Below are 24,542 nucleotides of genomic sequence, written 5' to 3' on the forward strand. Positions count from 1 at the left end.
ATGATCTGCATTTATATAGCGCTTTTCAAGTCAAGACTTCCCAAAGCGATTTACAGTATGCTTCACATTTCCCAATAGCAGCCATGCCGCCGTGTAAGGCGCTAACCTGCATATTGGGGGTATTAGGGGTTCAGTGTCTTACCCAAGGACACTTCGACATGTAACACGGAGGAGCCGGGATTCGAACTGCGATCTCTTGATCCCAAGACGAGCGCTCTACCTCCTGATCCGCTGCCGAGAAACAGTGTATTATTTTTGGTGCATCCAATACAGTCAAAAAACAAAGCATTGATTTGGATAGTTTAGGTACAATTACTTGAACTATCATACCTATGCAGGGTTGAGTAGGGTTACTTTAACTGGATTACTTTCAATTACTTTTGGATGACTCCAATACCAAATATGCTAATAAAAGACAAAAGAAACTAAATATGAATAAAATGATGACTCACAACACGTGGTAAGTTTTCTCTCCTGGCTTTGATCTCTTTGATCTCCGGCAAAACGAACATAAAATGCGACAGAAACAAAATGAAAATAAATCCAAAGAGCTTGCCGACATCATTTTTGCCGTTCCATGTATTCCGTTACTCCCCAAGCCTGCACAACATTTAGTAACTTTATTCATAGTTTCTTTTGTCTTTTATTAGCATATTTGGTATTGGAGTAATCCAAAAGTAATTGAAAAGTAATCAAGTTAAAGTAACCCTACCCAACCCTGTACCTATGTTACTTTTCATATATAAAAAAAATCATAGGTTGAGAAATGTGTACTTCTATTTGCCAAAACCCGAATAAATGGTGGACCCAGACGCGTAACGTTTTCACACAAGCTTTATTTTATGGAAACGGGGCAGTCATGTGTGGGAACACAAACGCCAGCGATTCGGCGATCGCTGAGCAGAAGAAGTGAGACAGAGAAGTCAGGCGCGGGAAAACAGGAAGCCAGGGACAGACAAGATGGAAACCGGACAGGACATACGGGATCGATACCAGATACAGGATTCACGAGCAAGATACCAGACAGGATGGGATCAATACCGGATACTGAATACCGGACAGACGGAATTGATACCGGATACACGAGCAAGATGCCGGACAGGACGGGACAGACGGGATAGATACCGGATACACGAGCAAGATACCAAACCGATACTGGATACTAGACACATGAGCAGGATACCGGACAGGGCGGGACAGACAAGATCGATAGTCAAGTCAAGACATTTTTATTTGTATAGCCCTAAATCACAAAGAGTCTCAAAGGGCTGCACAGATCAAAGACTATTGCAAACTACAGGATACCGGATAGACGGGAGCGATACTGGATACTGGATACATGAGCAGGATACTGGACAGGACTGGACAGATACTGGATACCAGACAGGACAGGATCAATACTGGATACACGGGCAAGATACTGGACAGGATGGGATCGATACCGGATATTGGAGCAAGATCCCGGACAGGACGGGACAGACCGGATCAATACCGGGTACTGGATACACAAGCAGGATGCTGGACAGGACGGGACAGACGGGATCGATACCGGATAAAAAAAGAAAAGAAAGAAACAAAGGAAAAAAAAGAAATAGAGAACAAAAAGAAAAAAGTAACAGCTAGGAAAAACACAATGTGATTTCTTTTAAAGGAATTAAAAAAAATAGAAAAAAATCAGGGAAAAAGAAGAAAAAGTTTGTGTTGCATTCAAATAATTTCCAATTATACCAAGTCAATCTTGTTGCCAACATTGTACTTCCACTAAAAAATGTGATTAAATACAGTTGTGTATCACGCAACCGACTAAATAAGCCCCCCAAAAATGTTAGTATTATGCGACAAAAGATACCAGGAAAAAAAAGAAATGGAAATCTTGTGAAATAATTGTAAAAACAAATGACGTTTGTAGGCCGTACAACCTTTGCAATAATACATTAGTCAATTCATTCAAAAGTGAAAAAAACATTTGCATTACCGGCAACTCAAGTATTGGACATGTTTGATAATGACTTAGTTGCCACACTTGGGATTGCTGTTGCTCACTGTTGTTTCAAGCGTTGCTCACCGATTTAGTGTGAACGCTCAGTCCCGTGGAAAATTACAGGAAACGTTGCTCATAAGGCGCCCCATTCAATATGGCAGACGCAATGACGTTATGACAACACGATAGAATTCTGTCACATATAGATCTGTATATGTACGTCACTCTTTCTTCAGCGGTGTGGAGTACATAGCCAACCACTTTGTAACCGTCGCTACACGTCGTAGCTGGTTGCAGCCATAAACATGGTTCAACTTGTGGGCTCTCTTCGAAAGGAGTTGGCTGACTCCCTGTCCACGTCCAAGGTCTTGGTAGTGGGCGCCGGCGGTATCGGCTGCGAATTGCTGAAGAACCTCGTTCTCACGGGCTTCAAAAACATTCAAGTGGTCGGTACCACTTACGTTTGTTTGCATTAGCTTAGCCGGCTAGCGTGCTAATTTCTTTGTGCCGCTGAGTGGGTGGCTCGGCTATCAATCCAAGCATTTTTATAACACTGATGCGTATTAAGAGGTAAATACATCATTGCAGGGTGAGGATGTATTTATCTTTAAATATTCTTGAATGAACTTGGAAGATGATATACTATCGTAGAATACGCGCATGCCTAGCGCTAAAGGAGGTCTTTTGGCGCCATTAACCCGAATAACTTAATATTAAAGTAAAAATAACATGCCCTTTTTAAGTGTGTGATTAGCTGCTGTGGTTTATATGCTTTTATTCATTGAAGTATCCTGATCGTTCATCCTGAAGCGTAATTACAGGTCATTGAATTTTTCCACGTTTTTGGAATTAATGCTACATGTACAGTACATTAAAGATTGCTCACTTTGATCCCATTTGATCAATAAATGTAAATCTACTCGTATTGTTAATGTAACGGTAACATGCAAATTATATTGTTAAACAATGTTTACATTCCAAGCTAAGTTTACTCCATTGGCCAAATATAAACTTTTCACACAAATAGAACTGTATTCTGCATACCTGTCAACTTCCACAAACTGCCGTATTTTCCCTTACAAAGTACAAAATAATCTAACGCCATATTTTTTTCAAACGTGTTTATGTAGTTTAACATGTTATATTGTACATGTGTTTTGTTATATCATCTCATTAGCTGCACCGCTTATCCTCAGTAGGGTCGCGGGGGTGCTGGAGCCCATCCCAGCAATCATTGGGCAGGGGACACCCTGAACTGGTTGCCAGCCAATTGCAGGGCACACAGGGACAGACAACTCACTCGCTCATTCGCACCTAGGGACAATTTGGACCGGCCAATCCACCTGAAATGTATGTCTTTGGAATGTGGGAAGAAACCGGCGTGCCCAAAGGAAACCCACGCAAGCACGGGGAGAACATACAAACTCCGCACAGGTAGTCCGGTAGCTGGATTTGAACCCACTCAGGAGGTTCCCAAGACCTTAGAACTTTGTGCTGCCCTTTCGTTATATCATATTTATTGTTAATTAAGATTTTGTTGTGAGATCCTGAGTTGCTCGACATGAATGAGGTTTATTAGAAAAAAAGTAAAAAAATGAAGTAGCTTGGACGTTCACTGTAGAAGGAAAAAATACATGCAAATATATTTAAGTAGAATAATACATTTTCTTATTCAAATTATGAATGAATTTTCTGCATTAAATTATTGTTGGTAATATACTTAAAAGGATAACCACAAACCTGTCTTTTTTCATTATATCCTTTTATACTTTTTTTCTTAACTTTATACAACATAATCATTCGTAATGTAATGCATCAAAGCAAGTGAGCCGTTTGAGAGCCGGCTCTCTTTAATGAGTTGAGCCGAAAAAGCTGGTTCTCTGAAAAGAGACGGACTTCCTTTCACTACATCAAACCGCTTGCTTTGTTTGCAACAAAAAAAACGATACAGAGATAGAGGCTTCCGCGGCGAACTCGTTTGACTTGATTGATTTGCCGTTTCGTGATAGTCAGTGAACCAGATGGTTCCCATAATTTACAAATTTGCGTTTTTCCGTACGGATTTTCTTCGTCTCACACGTCTTAAAATGCATAATAAATGTACTTTTTACGGCAAAACCGTACTGGTTGACAGGTATGCAAATGTAATTCTACTGGCATTGTTTATGTAACATGAACATGCAAATTATAGTGTTAAAACATTGTTTAGATTACGTTAAGTTTACTCCATTGGCCAAATATAAACTTTTCACACAAATAGAACTGTTTTTTTCTGCACTGTGATGTGCACTCCCTAAAAATAATGTTTAGTCATATATTTTCATATAAAAGGCACACTGGACTATAAGGCGCATTAAATTAAAACTACAATAGGAGCTAGGATTGAATTAAAGTACATTTTAAATTAAAGGGCTTAATCGTATAACACATATCAACATCATAACTTCTGGCTTCACAATCGAAATTAATTTATTCTTAAATGGCTACTGTGCTCTCTTCACTCCAAAATATACCTTTTTAGGCTGCTAGTGAACGACGTCCCGAAATACAAGTAATACCCTTTTTTTAGTTGCCATTTATTCGGACAATGGCCACAACCACTAACCTCTATTAACTTTCTATTCTGATTGAACTAGTTACCGTATCCACTCCTTAATCGAATTAGTAAGGAAGATGGAGGATTTTCAAGAGTATGGTGTCCTTTTTATGCCAGCCACTCTGCAAGCCGAAAGTCGTAGTAGTAGAAAACGTGATTCTGCTTGTTACGGACATAACGAAACATTTTTTCACAGATCGACTTGGATACAATCGATGTCAGCAATTTGAATCGCCAGTTTCTCTTTCAGAAGAAGCATGTTGGAAAGTCTAAAGCTCAGGTTTCGTTTCATATTTTGAGATATCTGCCGTTGCACTGTTGCTGGATGTCTTCAATAACTCCAGATTGTGTGCTAATGTTTATTCCAGGTTGCCAAAGAGAGTGCCTTGCAATTTTGCCCCTCTGCAAATATCACCGCCTACCATGACAGCATCATGAAGTAAATTCTTTTTTGTTGTGTAAAAATATTGGTCAAGAAATGCTGCATGCAAAAATCCTGGATAAAAGGAAACTCAAAAACTTTCTCCCAACAGTCCTGACTACAATGTGGAATTCTTTAAGGATTTTATCCTTGTGATGAATGCATTGGATAACCGAGGTAGGCACATAAAGACTTACCGAGCTTTTCTATGTTTTTTTAAGATGTTTAAGATATTAATTGACTTTTTATTTCCCAGCCGCTCGCAACCATGTGAACAGGATGTGCTTGGCAGCTGACATTCCTCTCGTTGAGAGCGGCACAGCAGGATACCTTGGACAGGTTACCGTCATTAAAAAGGTATGACAGCAAGTTAAACTCCCGCGTCTAACATTTTCTGCTAGTGTCTTATAAGTGAGTGTTACTTATGGTAAAGTGGTTCTGCAACAATTCTAGAATTTTTTTAAACAAATTATCCCTCTTGTTTTCACAATTTTTGTAAGAACCGGAATCAAATTGTGAACAGAAAATGATTTGTAAATAGAATTTTTCGTCTTTAAAATGAACAGGGTTCGGTGATTATTTGGATTATCAATTACAGTGGAACCTCGGTTCTCGACCATAATCCGTTCCGGAACCCTGTTCGAAAACCGATTTGTTCGATCACCGAAATCATTTTCCCCATTAAAAATAATGTAAAACGTTTGAATCCGTTCCAAGACCCTGAGTGTTTACCTTGATTGTTTAACGGAAACATAAAGCTAACCCAGGCTAATCGTACGTTCGCGTTATCGTAATCTTCCGTACAAAAGATTACGCTAACATGAACGTGTAAAAATTTAAAAATCAGGTCGTTTACAAGTCATTTAGCACCCGGGTCTCCACAACAAGTAGTGTGCGGGTCATTGGAAAGGGGGCTCCGTTCCAACACCCTCAATGTTGGGCTCCGTTCCAACACCCTAAAAGTTGGGCTCCGTTCCAACACCCTGAATGTTTACCTTGAATGTTCAACGTAAACTGAAAGCTAACCCAGGCTAATCGTACGTTCGCGTTATCGTAATCTTCCGTACGAAAGATTACGCTAACATGAACGTGTAAAAATTAAAAGAATCAGGTCGTTTACAAGTCATTTAGCACCCGGGTCTCCACAACAAGTAGTGTGCGGGTCATTGGAAAGGGGGCTCCGTTCCAACACCCTCAATGTTGGGCTCCGTTCCAACACCCTAAAAGTTGGGCTCCGTTCCAACACCCTGAATGTTTACCTTGAATGTTCAACGTAAACATAAAGCTAACCCAGGCTAATCGTACGTTCGCGTTATCGTAATCTTCCGTACGAAAGATTACGCTAACATGAACGTGTGAAAATTTTTTTTAAAAAAAAGGATAAAGAAAAGAATTATAGGATTTCTTACTTTTGTGGTGGTCAGCAGAAGCCATGCTGTATTCCCTAGCAAGATCAGACACTCGCACGCCTCCTTCATATTTTGCTATTATTTCTTTCTTAAATGCAATAGTTGTACGCACTACTTTTATTTTTTTCACCTGTAGCAACTTTGCTGCTTGCACTGACTTTCTTTGGAGGCATAATTAGGGGCTAAAACACTTGGTACACCTATATTAAAAGCGAAAGCAAAACGAAGCACGTCTGCACGCGATAACAGTTGGTCACGAAAAGAGCGATCTACACCCGTACGCCACTCAGCATCGCACCCTTGCGTACGTACTCACGCATTACCGGCGTTCGAACTCCGATTTTCTGACCGAACAGCGAAGCAAGAATTTCTCGAAATTTTTGGTCGGATTCCGATTTGTTTGAACTGAGAGGCGTTCGAAAACCAAGGTTCCACTGTAGTCTAAATAAAAAAAAGTCCGATTTAAGGTTTGCACCGCTGCTTGAATTTTATTGTTGCGTTTTCAAGGATTAAAAGTGCTTGAATTTGGGATGAAATGCTTGTTGCCATGGTTCTTAATAAGTCTGCTTAAAACTGACGACAACATTGCTCTCTGCTGGCTTTGCCATTGCACTTCTTTTTCCCGAGTAATTAACAGCAGTTGGCATTAGTTTGTGTGGCATTATCCTTTGCAGGGCTGCAAAAACTAATTGATAAAATCTATTCAAATCAATTAATACAATTGTTGGTTATTAGATCGATTTGTTGTATCACGTGATTTATGAGCCATTAAGTATGTTAAATCAATGCATATAAGAGAGCACAAACTTCCGTTGTGACGCTGAGACTTGCAGTGCCACTTTGTTCCGGCAGAGGGTGCCTATGATAAGTTCTTACATTTTATTCCATCTTTTTATTGAACATTGCATAATTCCAAAGGAAATTGGCCTGAAAGTTTAAACTCTGTAGTGTCTGACTGTTTTATGAAACAAAGTTAACAATCTTTCAAGGGAACAAAGTGCTACAGAAGTACAGAGGAAACATGTCTGAAAACAAGTCGATGAAATAAATGAATTAATAGGAAAAAGAATATTAATGGCATGTTTAACTAGGGGCCGATTCATAATCAATCTCAATATGAAAATGATATATAATATGCTCATATTAAAGGATTTAATAAAAAAATATTGACAACTTTTTGAAAAGCTTTACATTTTTCATATCTATTTTGTGGGTAGAAAAATGCTACAAACAAAATGAAATGTATTGCTCTTTTTTTGTTTCGTATGATTAGTCCAAATATAATATGATCTTTGGATGTGGTGGTAGGAAAATAGTACCTTTACATATTTGCAGGTGTATAGCATATATTTTAATGCATTTTTGTGTATTGTCAAGTGGGATTGTTTTATACTATAGAGTATTCTGTTATTTTGCGCACTACTTTTCTATCCGTCCAAAATTTTAATATTTGTGTAAAGAGGAGGAAATTAAAAATATTTTTTAGAAATATGATTACCGTATTTTCCGCACTATAAGGCGCACCGGGTTATAGGGCGCACCTTTAGCCTATGCGAGCCTGTAAATGACAAAAAGGATCTGCCCCCTTTACCTCCGAATAACTTTAGCCAATAGTGACTGATTCAAATGATGATTGACACGTTGGTTAGGAAATGAAGCGCCGGTATATAAATCCCAGCATACACCGTGGACTACTTCGCCTTCGGGGGAAAATCTAGTCGGCGGCTGCTTGCCTAAGTTGCAAGACTTTGCGACTTAATATTGATCCATATATAAGGCGCACTGTATTATAAGGCGCACGGTCAGCTTTTGAAAAAAATAAAGGCTTTTAGGTGCGCCTTATAGTGCGGAAAATACTGTAATTGAAAAAATAATCGACCTAATCTTTTATGAAAATAAACGTTAGTTGCAGCTAGAGCGTTGGCAAATAATTACCTCATCGATTCATGGTACAGCCTGAATATGAGCCACCAAGCATGTTCATCAATGCGAATAAGTGCATTGGATCTCGTTGTAAATTTATAGTACCTCTTTAGCCCGGCGGATGATGCCTTGAGACTGTTTCTACAGAAGTATCTTACTTTTTTTTTTTTTATATAATTTTTTATTGAACATTGCATCTTTACAAACAAAATTGGCATTATCAGTCAAACACTACAGAGTTAATACAGCCTGATTGCAACAAGGAACGTCCAACGATGCAGAAATGCATTCACGCGGATTTTATTTTTAATCTGTCGACGTTTTGGAGTAAATGTATTACATGGTTGGATTCACTGTACCATTCTGAATGTAACAAGAACATGTATGCGGAGAATCGTTTCATCAGCTGACTATCGGAGCATGTTATTGGTGAGCTATACCGGCTTTTATAGTTTTCCGCTATCTTGCCTCCGACTCATGGCGATGATTACATTTTGAAATCCTTTATCTTGAATCCTAAGAAATTTAAGCTTTCAAATGATATGTGGCATGACATGTTTTCAGTGACCTGGTGACATCATACAGACACGTACTTGCTTCTCATCTGTAAAACGTCAGAACGTTGGGGGGTTTAAAAGTGCTCGAATTTGGCCATGAAAAAGGTGTCTGAACCCTGTTGCTTTTTTACATCAGGGAATGACTGAGTGCTACGAGTGCCAACCAAAACCAACCCAAAAGACCTTCCCAGGATGCACAATAAGGAATACGCCCTCTGAACCCATTCACTGCATTGTCTGGGCCAAGTATCTCTTCAAGTGAGTCATATTTGTTAATTTTTATAGGCAATAGTAACGCACAATTGACCCCCAAAACGTATACACTGACCTAACCAACAACTTGCTTTTCCAGTCAGCTATTCGGCGAGGAGGATGCAGATCAAGATGTGTCACCTGACACAGCAGATCCTGAGGCTTCATGTGAGTCTGGGTGGTTTTTTTTTTGCCCATAAAATTAATTGTGACATGTTGATACAAATGGATTCCAATTTAGGTTTGCTTGTTACAGTGGCTGCGAAACAATTTGGCCCCCTTGAACTTTGTGACCTTTTGCCGCATCAACATATAAAACCTGTAATTCCTTTTGTAGCATCATCAATAAGTCTGACACAATCTTGATGGGGAACACACTTTATTGGATATTTTAAACCTTTTTAACAAATGAAAAAAAGTGGGTGTGCAAAATTATTCAGCCCCTTTACTTAAGTGCAGCAAACTCTGTCCAGAAGTTCGGTGAGGATCTGTGAATGACTTAATGTTGATCTAAATGGAATGATGAATGGAATCCACCTGAGTGTAATCAAGTTTCTGTATAAATGCACCTGCACTGTGATGGTCTCAGAGGTCTGTTTAAAGCGCAGAGAGCATCATGAAGAACGAGGAACACACCAGGCAGGTCTGAGATACTGTTGTGGAAAAGTTCAAAGCTGGATTTGGATACAAAAAGATTTCCCAAACTTTAAACATCCCAAAGAGCAGTGTGCAAGCAATAATATTGAAATGGAAGGAGGATCAGACCACTGCAAATCTACCAAGATCGAGCCGTCCCCCTAAACTTTCAGCTCATACAAGGAGAAAAGTGATCAGAGATGCAGCCAAGAGGCCAGTGATCACTCGAGAATCTAGATGAACTGCAGAGGTGGGAGAATCTGTGTATAGGACAACAGTCAGTTGTATACTGCACATAGCTTTATGGAAGAGTGTCAAGAAGGAAGCCATTTCTTAAAGATATCCTTTAAAAAGCGTTGTTTAAAGTTTGCCACAAGCCACCTGGGAGACGCACCAAACTTGTGGAAGAAGGTGATCTGGTCAGATGAGACCAAATTAGAACTTTTTGGCAACGATGGGAGATGTTATATTTGTCGTAAAAGCAGCACAGCTCATCACCCTCAACTCACCATTCCCACAGTCAATCATGGTGGTGGCAGCATCATGGTTTTGGCCTGCTTTTCTTCAGCAGGGGGAAGATGGATTAAGACGAATACGGGACCATTCTGAAGGAAAATCAGATGGAACTGGGACGGAGATTTGTCTTTCAACAAGACAATGATCCAAAACATAAAGCAAAAGCTACAATGAAATGCTTCACCAAAAAACATAACAAGGTGTTAGAATGGCCAAGTCAAAGTCGAGACCTCAATCCAATTCAGAATCTCTGGAAAGAACTGAAAACTGCTGTTCACAAACGCTTTCCATCCAACCTCACTGAGCTCGAGCTGTTTAGCAAGGAGAAATTGGGAAAAAATATCAGTTTCTCCATGTACAAAAGACGTACCCCAAGTGCCTTGCAGCTGTAATCGCAGCAAAATGTGGCGCTACAAAGTATTAACTTGACGGGGCTGAATAATTTTGCACACCCACTTTTTCGTTTATTTGTTAAAAAAGTTTAAAATATCCAATAAAGTGTTCCACTTCATGATTGTGTCCCACTTACTGTTGACGCTTCACAAAAATTACAGTTAAATCTTTGTTTGAAGTCTGAAATGTGGCTAAAGGTCACAAAGTTCAAGGGGACCTAATGGTTTCGCAAGCCACTGCATGTTTGTATTGTGGCGCTTTTAACTGACGATCGAATTGTGAATTGCATTCTCGAATGAAGGGAAGCCTGAAGAAACGGCTGCCCGTGCCACAGCTGCAGAAAAGGACGGAGATGTCAAGCGCGTCTCTACCAAGGAGTGGGCCCGCACCAACAAATATGATGCCATCAAACTATTTAACAAGGTAACATCTACTGGCTATGCACTTGAAAAATTTAGTCTGCAGTATTGACAAACACCGAAGCGGGTGTTGTCTTTGTACTGTATTTTCACACCCATAAGGCGCACATTGTTAAATGGTAAATGCATTTATATGGCGCTTTTCAAGTCAAAGAAGACTTCCCAAAGCGCTTTAAAATGTGCTTCACACTTACCCATTCACACACGCACTCACACTCCAATAGCGGCCATGCAAGGCGCTGACCTGCTTATTGGGGGCATTAGGGATTCAGTGTCTTGCCCAAGGACACTTCGACATATAACACGGAGGAGCCGGGAATCGAACTTGCAATCTCTTGATAAAGGCCGCACTCTCCCTAGCTGGTTCTATTTCTTTATTTTTCAGCTCATATGGGGCACCAGCACATTGGGCGCGACTGCCATCCCTTACAACTACAGTGTTCATTTTACCTCTGAAAAGTGATGAGTCTCGCATGCTCAAAAATCTATGGGTCCCAACAGAGATCTATGGGTCCCCAAAATTTAGTGTTATCGAGGTTGAAATTGTAAATCGGTAAAAAATATATAATAAAAATATATATTCATTCAGTTTTAATCATCAAATTATTAATTAATTTTCTGCATCAAATTATTGTTCGTAATAATTTCCAACTCATTTAAGAGAGCCATTTGAGAACCGGCTCTCTTAAATGAGTTGAGGTGAAAAAGCCGGTTCTCTAAAAAGAGACAGACTTTTCACTACACAACTCGAGATCGGCGTGCAGACGAAAACTCGAACCGCGAGACCAAAACAACATCTGCTGGATCTGCCTGACGAAAAGTTTGGAGTGCGGTAAATCTTTGTATAAAAAAAATGTAATCGGGTAATAATGACAATTTTGTGTCAAAAAAGTTGCGTCCCGGGGACGCACGTTGATTTGAGACTATGCGTCCCCAGCAAAAATGATGCGTTTAGGACGCAGGGACGCGGGAAAACGAGAACACTGCAACTACTCAGACAGGCATATGAGTGCACAAATTAAAAAAAAAAAGCGGGGAGAACAAAACTGAGTTTGGCTGTTGTTCATTTAAGTATTTATCACAAAGTAAAACACTAGAATATCACAATCCCGTGCTGGAAAATAGAGCGTGACTCATGTTTTGAATGAAATCTTATGTGCGCTGTATGGGTGTGAAAAACTGTAAATAAATTTGTTCTTTCATTACCTAACATAGAAAATCAGGCTTTGTATGGGTCCTTAAAATCCTTGAAAATGCTTAAATTTAATGTATTTTCAAGTTTTTTTGCAAAAGTATCCAACTCGTAAAAATGGAAAACCAGCTCTCTCAAGTCATTTTAAAGGCATTTCACAGAGATGACTACTTAACTAAGATTTTTTTGCTAACCGTTTGCCACATGCTTCATCTAAACAAGGCCCAATGAGGTGATGAAATGTGTAGTAGTAGAAAGATGATCAATTTTGGACCTTTTTTTAATGGACATGTAAAAAAAAAAAGTTGTTTCCCAGTGGTAAAATTGTAAAAGCAAGAACTTACCGCAATATTTAATTTTTACCCAGGGGACCAATATGGGGAGATTTGTCTCGACAGATGTAATGCTAATATACACAAATAAATTTGGGATTTACACAAGATCTAAAAAAAAAATCATGTCATGATAAATGCCTTAATCACACATGTAAATTGTGGAAATTATATTTACACTAAAATTACATTTTTGCAGCGCAGTGGTTATCGCGTGTGCTGCACGGTTCTGAGGTCATGAGATCAAACCTTCCTGTGTGGAGTTTGCATGTTCTCTCCATGTTTGTGTGGGTTTCCTCCGTGCACTCCGGTTTCCTCTCACATTCCAAAAACATGCATTTCAGGTGAATTGGCCGGTCCAAATTGTCCCTAGATGTGAATGAGCGAGTGAGTTGTCTGTCGCTGTGTGCCCTGGCAACCAGTTCAGGGTGGCCCGAGCCCATTGCCCGAAGACAGCTAGGATGGGCTCCAGCACCCCCGCGACCCTACTGAGGATAAGCAGTGCAGATAATGAATGGATTACATTTTTGAGGACCTGAAAAACATGTGTGTAAACTGCAGATATATTTGGCTTTAAAGAGCCTAAATTTGGCCATGAAAAAGTAGTACGCCCCTGAAAATGGCCTGCAAAGTTTCCATCCAGTAAAGTGAATTAAGTGTTGCTTCTTACCTTCTATCTTTGGCTGTTTTTTTAGCTTTTCAAAGATGACATCATGTACCTGTTAACCATGGACAAGCTGTGGAAGAAAAGGAAGGCTCCGACACCACTGGACTGGCAGAAGCTGGAAAAGTCAGGTGTGTGGACACCATTTAGTTTTCACTGATTATTGCAGCATTCTGTCTGAAAATATTAATTTGGCTTTCTATTTACTAGTCGTTTTCTTCTGCATTACAAGCCACCGTGTGTTTGAGTGACGTTTCTATCGTTCGACCTAGGATGTGCTCAGGAAGAGTCCTCAGGTCCTGGTCTGAAGGACCAGCAAGTCCTTGGTGTTTGGGGCAACTGTAAACTTTTCCAAGAGAGCGTGGACACCCTCCACTCATTGTTAGATCAGAAAGGAGACGGTGCAGAACTTGTCTGGGATAAGGTAAAACCATTTTGACCATCAGTTTATCCCCGAGTTCTGAAAAGAACATTGGCCATTACGTTTCATACATTTGAAAACTTTTGTATGCATGATGTAGAAGTGCAACTTGTCAAATTGGAATCCAGTATGAAAATCATAAATATAAAACTCTGTGATGAATGTAAAAATATGTGCGCCTCCGTTGGAAAGGTGTGGCTGTCTTAAATTGATCCCTTTTTATCAAATGTTAATTTGGATTTAGATCCCTGTAGACGGTTGCCTTACATCTTTAAGATTGTGGTTTGAATTTCAACCGCATGCCAAGTGTCCACGAGCAAGATAATGAATCATAATTTGCTCTTGGTAAATGAGGCTGTCCCCTGCACGCTCTTCTATTGGCTGAATGTGTTGTATAGATTTCAAGACGTTAAACTGAACTACAGGGAGCTTAGATCCTGTTTTTTGATTTATTTTGTCAGGATGATCCTCCTTCCATGGACTTTGTAACTGCAGCAGCCAACCTCCGAATGCACATTTTCAGTATGAACATGAAGAGTCGCTTCGATGTCAAGTGTAAGTCCCTTTCTTTTTGTGTCACACTTGAAAGGAAAATATAGGTCTTGAATTGGCTTTTTTGTACCAGCAATGGCAGGTAACATAATCCCAGCAATCGCGACAACCAACGCTGTCATCGCTGGGCTCATTGTGCTGGAGGCGCTCAAGATTCTGTCCGGGGAAATGGAATCCTGCCGCACAGTCAGTTTCTCTACCACTCGTCGTTAGGATGATTGAACTAACAACCTCATACATGCTTTTGACGTGTACTGCTTTTTAGCGGCTAACATTCATTCATACATGTAGTTTGAGATTCTTTTTACCGGGTATCTGACTTTGCAACTACCAAGAACAAAACTTTTAGATCTGGGAGTTCGCTTGTAATTGAAATATGTCCAAACACAATGTGCAATAGGGCTGCACGATTTTAGAAAAAAGCTAAATGCGATTTTTCAGACCTATATTGGCAATTTCCATGTGATATGATTTTACAAGAAAAGTGCATTTCTGTGCTTGTTTTATTTTTGGGGAAAACTCAAATATAGTGAAATGCAAACTTACCTTGAGATATGATGTCCTTAGAGACTAAAAGTATACGACTGTAACAAAATATAGATCTACAAATAAAAACAGAATTGCAGTTGGATAAATTGTCTGTACTCTTATTATAAAAAAAAGTACAACAAAATTGGAGTGCAGTGTAAGAAAATGATTTAGAGAGCCTAGCTAGCTACACGCTAGCGTCGGGTAACCAAGACTTCTGCAAGGTCTCTGTGATGATTAAATTACAAGAGTCACAAATGTAGCGGTTTTCGTGAGTCTGTTTCATGGGTAATGGATCTGGCGTTCGGCAGTGGTGGCTTAAGAGTTGTTAGCTTTCCCTCCCGATGCCACCATAGTCAATTCCTGGACGCGATAAAGTTTCAGGCAGCACCCACTGGTGATCAGCTATCTTTGCGCTATTATGTCTCCCCTCAGAGTCTGATTTGATTAATGAAAGTATTTTATATATATATATATATATATATATATATACATACCACAGCCATACCCCCCTAGTGGGAGGTGGCTAGAGTCCTTTCTGACTCTTTTTGGGAGATTGATTCAGAGGAGGGGATTCCCAGCCCCCTCGCTCAACCCAACTGAGGTGTTGGGAGTCATTAGGTGACCAAACCCCCTAATGCTGAACGCCAAGCAGGGAGGCAACGGGTACCAATGTTTAAGTCTTAGGTATGACTCGGCCAGCGACCTCCCAGTCTCGAAGCGGGCGCCCTAATGAAAGTATTTTCAATATAAGGCTCCAAACTAATAATAATAATAATAATAATAATTTCCTTTGTATTGTCATTCTTTGTAACAATGTACACAGAACGAAATGTCGATACTGAGGCGTTTGTTTTGGTGCGCATTTGTGCACGCTCTTTTTGGCTGGTGTAAGCGGCCAATCAAAGTCGTGCACACTCGTCTTGCTAACTTTGCCTTGCCTTTATTGGCTGGTGCCAATAAAAACTGCTTCTGTTAAACCCGGAAATGTGACAATTCTTGGCCAAACCCCTCAAATAACAAACAGGAACTATGAATACTAAATGCGATGGTTTGTGGTTACACTACAACACTACGTCACATCGCGATACTGATTCGATTTCGGTTAATTGCGCAGCCCTGATGCGCAACTTGCTTTGCTTGGAAATAATCAATTGCAAAGTTATGACTGTGCTGTACTGTTATAGTTATGATGTGTAAAAATAGTGCATTGTATCAAAAATTGGTAAACTAAATCCTCAAATGATTGCAGTGCTGCTCCGTGGGTTTGTGGCGGATATATTAATTTTATAGTATTTGTAATACTTACGTTTTTTTAAATTGTTAAACTAATTTAAAAGTATTTTTGCTACCCCTTTTTCTTGTATTCACCATCGTTAAAAGCATATGATTTGATTTATGTAGTATATGAAGCAGAAATCCCGTTCACGTCTTGGCTTCATTCCCTCTGCGCGGTTATCAATCGTATCAAACAAAATATTATCAGATCTATTATGTTAAAGGAAAGTAACTACCCCATACAATATTTATAATGAATTGACTTGGAGATAAAAGTTATTATTAAGGCTGTAATTTTAATAAAAGCTTAAACCCTGTGATGATGATTTTACACCTGAATGTTGTCATTTTTCTACAGACTTCAGACTTCTCCCCTACTACTGTGATACCTCGGTACTTGACCCTAATCCATTCCGGATCTGTGTTCAGACACTATTGTTAGAGTACTGAAATATTTTTTTACTACACAAAGTAATAATGTGTACTTTTATATGTTCGTACACATTACAACATAATAAAGATATACATATAAAACAATTTTAACCATTTACTGTACCTCTCAGAGCAGCAATTCGATAGCAAACATTCGTACACCGTTCTCGTATTTCAAAATCATTTCCTCCTTTAACTCGATCATTGTAGTCACTGTTTTCCCATTTACTTCTCCTTATGACTAACCGTCCTAGAACTTGTTGTTACTGGGTGAAAAAGGAAATAAAATGCACCATTCAACACTTGTTTTCGGAACGACGACCTCTCGATATGATGCTTACCGACCGGGCAAGACTATCTAAGATTGCTGCTCACCTCACACGGCCATACGTTTGGGAGTGTTGGGAACGTATTTTTTTTTGTTCGAATGCCAACGCACATATTACTCTATTTATATTTTGGGTCGCCTACAGATTTTTTTCCAAATGGAGACGTTGAGGGTACAAAGGTATTTCTGTACTATTGTGGGCTTAAGAGTTTATTTCTTCGCAAATACCAACCAAAATGTATTGCTTTTTCATTTCCAGATCTTTCTAAATAAATGTCCGAACCTGAGGAAGAAGTTGCTAGTGCCATGTATCTTGGACCCGCCAGTTGCCAACTGTTATGTCTGTGCCAGCAAACCTGAAGTCACTGTCAAAGTCGATGTCAACAAAACAACGGTTCTCGCTCTGCAGGATAAGGTGATTAGTGATGTTTACTATAAACTAAAGAAAGAATTTCACTTGTGTTAAACTGTCAGGTCCCAAACTACTGCTATCATGAAACACTTATTTTTCTTTTTCAAAACTGGCTTTGGAACACTCAATGAAAATCTAAAGGCTACAAAATCAATTATTTATAAATTATTATATTCATTACAAAGCGTTTGCAATAAGAAATGCTCTCATAGAAATTCAAGTTATATTGCTACATCAGTGTATACTTGTAACTAGGAGTATTCTGCCTATGAATTAACATGATTTGGAAAAAGCAGCGTGTTTTTAAAAACTGTCCTATCCGTCGAGATGTGAATATCACAGAAAGTACATGATTATGGCAAATTAAATTAAAAAGTGTTCATGCTGAAAATCCCAACATTCTTTTCAATTTTAATGAGAAATTCAAAAGCATGTAGATTATGTGTACTATTTCACAAATGTTCAAAATGCGCACCGCCTGAGACTGCATACGTCAAGTCAGTAATCCAGCTCGCTGAAGCATATTTTTGGTAACAAATTCCAGCAGATTACCATTTCTTTGTTTTTATGTACAGATCTGCTCATTAGTTTGGGGAAATGCATATACTTTTCATAATTATATTATTTCAATGACACCAAATGCCTTGAAAACCCGTGTATATAATATCCAGTTAGGTTTTAAATATTGCTTCGCGGACTTAGTTAAGTATTTCATAAATTGGTTGAGTGCGTAAAATAGACTGTTAGACCAGATGGTATTAGGGTATTTTCGAATTAAGTAATTTAAATTCATATCTGAGTTTTGATTTAGGAAATGTGCTATTAAAATTTAAGGAGTACACATGAATCATTTTTAAAATGATTCTTTTGCAAAAATTATGAAGGCCACTGGTAATAGTAAAACCAAGTACAGTGGAACCTCGGTTCTCAACCATAATCCGTTCCAGAACCCTGTTCGAAAACCGATTTGTTTGATCACCGAAATCATTTTTCCCATTGAAAATAATGTAAATCGTTTTAATCCGTTCCAACACCCTGAATGTTTACCTTGAATGTTTAACGTAAACATAAAGCTAACTCAGGCTAATCTTACGTTCGCGTTATCGTAATCTTCCGTACGAAAGATTGCGCTAACATGAACGTGTAAAAATTTAAAAAAAAAAGGATAAAGAAAAGAATTACGCATAGGATTTCTTACCTTTGTGGTGGTCAACAGAAGGCGCAGGTGGACGGTGGGGAGAGGATCAGACACTCGCACACCTCCTTCATATTTTGCTATTATTTCTTTCTTAAATGCAATAGTTGTACGCACTACTTTTCATTTTTCACCTGTAGCAACTTTGCTGCCTGCACTGACTTTCTTCGGAGGCATAATTAGGGGCTAAAACACTTCGTACACCTATATTAAAAGCGAAAGCAAAACGAAGCACGTCTGCACGTGATAAGTTGGTCACGAAAAGAGCCATCTACACCCGTACGCCGCTCAGCATCGCATCCTAGCGTACTCACTTACGCAATACCGGCTCAAATTTTTTGACCGAACAGCGGACTCCGATTTGTTCGAACTGAGAGGCGTTCGAAAACCGAGGTTCCACTGTAATATATCAACACAGTACTTTTTCTTAAATACCCAAATCAGATTTGTTTTTCAATTGCTGATCTAAAACCATGTGACCTAAAGTTCATGTTTCTCCATGTGTTGTGTACAGATCCTGAAGGAGCGGTTTGGTATGGTGGCTCCAGATGTTCAGATAGAAGATGGAAAAGGCACAATACTCATCTCCTCTGAGGAAGGAGAAACCGAAGGTAAATCATTTAGTTGTAATTAACAGGCATTTTTGCCTGTCAGACTTCTAATCAGTGAAATAAGTTTTATTTTCGAGTGAGTCTAACATTCAAATGAATGTACAAAAGCTGCTTTGTCTGTTTTCTGCTGACTTTCAATTTCTTGCAATAAAAAAGACAACAACAGCAAGTTCCTCTCTGACTTCGGGATCCGTAACGGCAGTCGGCTACAAGCTGATGACTTCCTTCAAGATTACACACTCCTCATTAATGTGTTGCACGCGTATGTACAGCACATCTCACCTTTTGAGACTTAATGCGTAGGGCTGCAACTATTTTAACAGTTTACAAGTCTTTGACTATTAAAACGATGAGTTGAATAATGATCATTGTTTTTTGTTTTTCTTAAATTAAGCATGAAGTTGATTTAATTAAAATGATAATAAACACAAGACAAAATGGTTGCAACGAGAAATGCATCTTTACTTTAACATCTTGCGGATTCGTACAAATTTTAATAAAATTGCACTAAAACTAATTAGGTGCAGTTCTCGGTCAGTAGGAACGTAAATCCATAAATGAACCTCTGTCTATTTTTAGGGACAGACAAAAACATCATACATTTAAATCAAGTAAACTGAACAGGCTCATTAGCAGCAGTAGAATCGTAAACAAAACAAATATGCACATTTTGTGTGGTACATTCTGTGGTCAACTGCAAAGTCAAAACGACTCAATGATTTCCAACAGTTTCAAATCAAACGTTGTTGATAACTGACGTTTGCATACCTGCCAAGTACTCCGGTTTTGCTGTAATGAGTACGGTTTTCTTCAACCCACTACGGTGTTATGGTTGGGTCACATAAACTCCGGTTTTCCCTTTAAAAAAAATTTAAGCGTAAAAACATTCCACCGCAAGATGGAGACAAAGTACCATTTCAAACGGCTATATCAGCATTGCAAGTCGTCTGGCAGTGCTGATACAGTAATAATAATAATAATTTCCTTTGTATTATCATTCTTTGTAACAATGTACACAGAACGAAATGTCGATACACCTGACCCGTTGTAGCGAGCCGATGCAGCCGCAGCCAACAGAGGGCGCCGCCATTTTACCAATGTTATAAGTCTTAGGTATGACTCGGCCGAGGCGCGAACCAGCGACCTCGCAGTCTCAAAGCGGGCGCCCTACCATCTAGGCTACTGAGCTGGTCCCTCGGTTATCGCGGTTAATGGGGACCAAAACCACCCGCGAAAAGTGAAAATCCGCGAATTAGCAACGCCCCTTCAAAAATGCATATTTTTTTAATTTTTTTTTTTTTTAAATTTCATTTTATTATTATTTTTTAGACCCGGTTAATGGGGACCAAAACCACCCACGAAAAGTGAAAATCCGCGAAGTAGCAACGCCCCTTCAAAAATGCTTTGAAGGAAAAAAAAAAATATATATATACATATATATATTTTTTTTATTTATTAAATGTTTTTATTATTAAGTTTTAGGCCCGGTTAATGGGGACCAAAACCACCCGCCAAGTAGAGACGCCCCTTCAGAAATGCTTAAAATATATATATATATATATATATATATATATATTTTTTTTTTTTTTTTTTTAAATTATTTTATTTTATGATTATTTCTTAGACCCGCGAAGCTCTGAACCCGCGAACGTGGAACTGCGAAGTAGCGAGGTCCCACTATATATCACTGCGCGAGGTTTATTTTTAGCTCAATTGGAGCACTATAATTGGCAGCGGGAATAGAGGTCATGGAGTCTACCGGAGAAGTGCAGAAAATTGTGAAACCGAAACGAAAATGACACTGCTTTTGTGAAGAATATTCCAAAGCTTTCCCTGGAGTAATTATCAGATCGAGAAAAGGTGAAAATTACGCCAACTGCACACTGTGTAGACAAGACTTTTCTGTGGGTCATGGAGGAATTAGCGACGTTAAAGACCACTTGTAAACGAAAAAACACAAATCAAATGCAGATGACAGTAAGTTCAGCGGCAAAATCTCCACTTTTATTGTCAGCCCAACCGATTCTTTGGACGTCATAAATGCTGAAGTGTTATTTACTGAAGCGATCATTGAACATGGTGTTCCAATCGCTATGGCCGACCACATGGGACCGCTATTCAGGAGAATGTTTCCTGATTCTAAGATTGCTAAAAAATATGTTTGTGGGAGAACAAAACTGCTTTTCAGCGAATAAAAATTTAGTTTTCTGTGTTGCTTAAATATGTGCTGAAGTCAGTTAAGTGAAATGGAGAATTTTTAAGATGAACAACACTTGAGACTGGGACTAATGCACATGAGCAACCTTAAGCAGATATTTTATACATGTAGAGATGCCTTTCTTGTCGGAAATACGTCAAAATAATCAACAATGGAATCCATATGCAACTATATCTATTATTTTCTGTCAACAACTTTGACTTAATGTTGCAGCCCTATTAATCTATAACACAGAAGCATTAGTTTGGCTCTAAATTCTTTTTTTAAAGCCAGATTGTATTTTCATCAACAGTGAAGATCTAGAGAGGGATGTCGAGTTCGAAGTGGTTGGTGAAGCTCCAGATAAAGCACCTCCGCCTCAAAACGACCAGGGCGATGTACACAGCATCATCAATGGCAACAAGGAATCTGCCCAGGCATCCACTTCCTCTAAAGGTCTGATTTTGTTCGATTTTGTTCTTGTTCTAAAGTGGAACCTCGGTTCTCGACCATAATCCGTTCCAGAACCCTGTTCGAAAACCGATTTGGTCGATCACCGAAAATCGTTTTTCCCATTAAAAGTAATGTAAAATCGTTTTAATCCGTTCCAACACCCTGAATGTTTACCATGAACGTAAACATGAAGCTAACCCAGGCTAATCGTACGTTCGTGTTATCGTAATAGATAGATAGATAGATAGATACTTTGTTCATCCCCGAAGGGAAATTCACATCTTCCGTACGAAAAATTACGCTAACTTGAACGTGTAAATAATCCTCAAAAGTTTTTCAACCTCTTCCAAAACTTGCGGCAGTTGCTTGCCTATAGCGCTAACTTCCTTAGCCGCATCACTCGATTTCACAGCCTCCTTATTCTTTACTATCGTACTGATAGTAGATTTAGCCATGCTGTATTCACTAGCAAGATCGGAAATTCGTACACCTTTTTCATATTTAGCTATTATGTCTTTCTTAAAGGCAATAGTTGGACGAACAACTTTTTTTTTTTTCCACCTGTCCCGCTTGCACCGACCTTCTTCGGAGGCATAGTTAGGGACTGAAACACCCGTACGCCGCTCTGCATCGCAACCTAGCGTACCGGCGTTCGAACTCCGACTTTTTTGACCGAACAGCGAAGCAAGAATTTCTCGAAATTTTTGGTCGAACACCGATTTGTCCGAACTCAGAGGCGTTCGAAAACCGAGGTTCCACTGTACTTTGGAAAGGATCATTTTGTTTCATTCTCCACCTTCTCATGCTTATGTCCTCCACCTTTTAGTCACATCTGAGAACGATGACGATGTTATGCTCGTGGACTCCGATGACGATGCCGACGCTTCATCTAGCTCGGCAGCTATCGCGAGTAACAACAAAAGGAAGCATCCAGACGCTGATGGAGACAACACAACCACTAAGCGGCCACGGACCGATCAGTCTTGTGCAGCAACTGCCCCCAGTGATGATGAAGATGACATCATCGCTTTGGACTAAACTCCTCTGCTTTCCCGGTTGGCACAAACTCTGGAAAAATTGCAATTTTGTTTCGAAATCATGACAGGTAGACGTTAACGCGCCATTTATAACTGTTATTTGTTCCGTTTCCTCAATAGTTTTTCATACTCCCTTGTACATACAGAAACCAATTTCCAATTGTCAGCTTTCTATTTCTAGCTACTACAAAATCTTGATAGCTTGTGGTGGATGGTGGTCCTTTCATATGCTTTTCTTAAGACGTCTGTTTTTCATAAGTCTCGGATTTCTTGCATCGTCCGTATACAAAAACTGCTACGGTTGACTCTGAACCAAAACATTTTCTTTGAAGGTAATATTTAAATTCACAGTTTGAGAAAAACATGCGTTTAGACCTAAATCTGACCTCTGTTGGTATGGCACAGGGGCACTTAGTCGTGCAGTTGTTGCCATTAGCGATTGTGCACTACCTCTTTTGTTTATCTAAAAGGTGTTAACATGCAGTGATATTGAGCACATCTGCATTTTTTGTTGTCACATATTACCACCGTTGTATTCATTTTAGAACTTTGGCCTTAGTACAAATGCTGATGGTTGTATTGAAATGGAAATGTCCTTTAAAAAAAGTTCAATGACAGTTGTGTAAAACATTCACACTGAAAAACTTACGTGTATGCAACTAAGCATTACAGGTAAGATATTTGCTCCTGTGACAGGTTTGAAAAAAAAAAGATGTTTACTCCATTGTAATTGTTTTGTTGAAAACTTTTCTGGACCAATAAACTTGGACATGTCAATTTTGAACTTAATTGTTTATCTTTGGTGCGAAGGTTCAATTTAATGGTCTAGTTTTGAGCAGTGAAATGTGTCTTGTTCATTGATATCACAGAGCGTTTGTTACCTCCCGTCTCGATTACAGTAATGCACTACTCTCTGGTCTCCCGAAGTCTAGAATCAAGTCGCTTCAGCTGGTACAAAATGCCGCAGAGAGGCTTTTAACTAGGACAAAAAAGTCCGATCACATCACACCGATTTTTGCTAACCTGCATTGGCTCCCAGTTAGCCTTAGATGTGATTTCAAGGTTCTCTTAGTATTATACAAAATCATACATGGACTTGCTCCCTCTTATCTTTCAGATCTGATTTCCCCCTATGTCCCGGTCCGAACCCTGCGTTCTGAGAGTGCCGGTCTTCTGGTGATCCCAAGAGCAAAGAAGTGTTCTGCTGGTTCAAGAGGGTTCTCCATCCAGGCACCGGTGCTGTGGAATGTTCTTCCCCCTGAGATCCGATCTGCAACCTCAGTGGAAATGTTTAAATCTAAGTTTAAAACTCACTTCTACTCCATAGCATATGAATAACCTACTCTTCTCGTCGGCTGAAAAATAATCTGTGTAATATAGTGTAATAATCTGTGAAGCCCTTTGAGACTCTTCGTGATTTAGAGCTATACAAATAAAAATGGCTTGACTTGACAAGAGGCCTCAGTACTGGAGAAAAATGTGTCTTCATGTGATTTAAATTTGGTGTTATGAAATGATCTGCATTTATATAGCGCTTTTCAAGTCAATGACTTCCCAAAGCGCCTTACAGTGTGCTTCACATTTCCCAATAGCGGCCTTGTATTGCAGCCATGTAAGACGCTAACCTGCTTATTGGGGGTATTAGGGGTTCAGTGTCTTACCCAAGGACACTTCGACATGTAACACGGACGAGCCAGGATTCGAACTGGGATCCCTTGATCCCAAGACGAGCGCTCTACCTCCTGAGCTACTGCCGCCACATTGATGTGTATACATAACATTGAGCCAATGTATGTGCGTTTATTGC

General features: G+C 39.3%; 1 protein-coding gene across 1 annotated transcript; it reads left to right on the top strand.

Moving 5' to 3' along the window:
- Positions 1-2,214: 2,214 nt before the first annotated feature.
- Positions 2,215-23,519, top strand: uba2 (ubiquitin-like modifier activating enzyme 2). Its single transcript, XM_088339651.1, has 17 exons — positions 2,215-2,427; positions 4,774-4,857; positions 4,946-5,016; positions 5,111-5,175; positions 5,255-5,355; positions 9,024-9,145; positions 9,240-9,307; positions 10,986-11,107; positions 13,323-13,422; positions 13,564-13,715; positions 14,174-14,267; positions 14,338-14,450; positions 17,090-17,245; positions 18,952-19,048; positions 19,205-19,310; positions 21,559-21,701; positions 22,525-23,519. Exons 1-17 carry the CDS (start codon positions 2,287-2,289, stop codon positions 22,734-22,736), a joined length of 1,947 nt encoding a protein of 648 aa, XP_088195777.1. The 5' UTR covers positions 2,215-2,286; the 3' UTR covers positions 22,737-23,519.
- The last annotated feature ends 1,023 nt before the right edge of the window (positions 23,520-24,542 follow it).

Source organism: Urocampus carinirostris, chromosome 7, assembly GCF_059441175.1.
Source record: "Urocampus carinirostris isolate Australia breed hairy pipefish chromosome 7, RoL_Ucar_1.0, whole genome shotgun sequence".
NCBI lineage: Eukaryota > Metazoa > Chordata > Actinopteri > Syngnathiformes > Syngnathidae > Urocampus > Urocampus carinirostris.

Bases quoted from the DNA above. Each gene is read 5' to 3' on its own strand.
- uba2 (XM_088339651.1), top strand. From the start codon at position 2,287: ATGGTTCAACTTGTGGGCTCTCTTCGAAAGGAGTTGGCTGACTCCCTG. The intron at 5,356-9,023 runs GTATGACAGCAA...TTTTTACATCAG, and splicing joins AGGTTACCGTCATTAAAAAG to GGAATGACTGAGTGCTACGA. The intron at 14,451-17,089 runs GTCAGTTTCTCT...TTTCATTTCCAG, and splicing joins AAATGGAATCCTGCCGCACA to ATCTTTCTAAATAAATGTCC.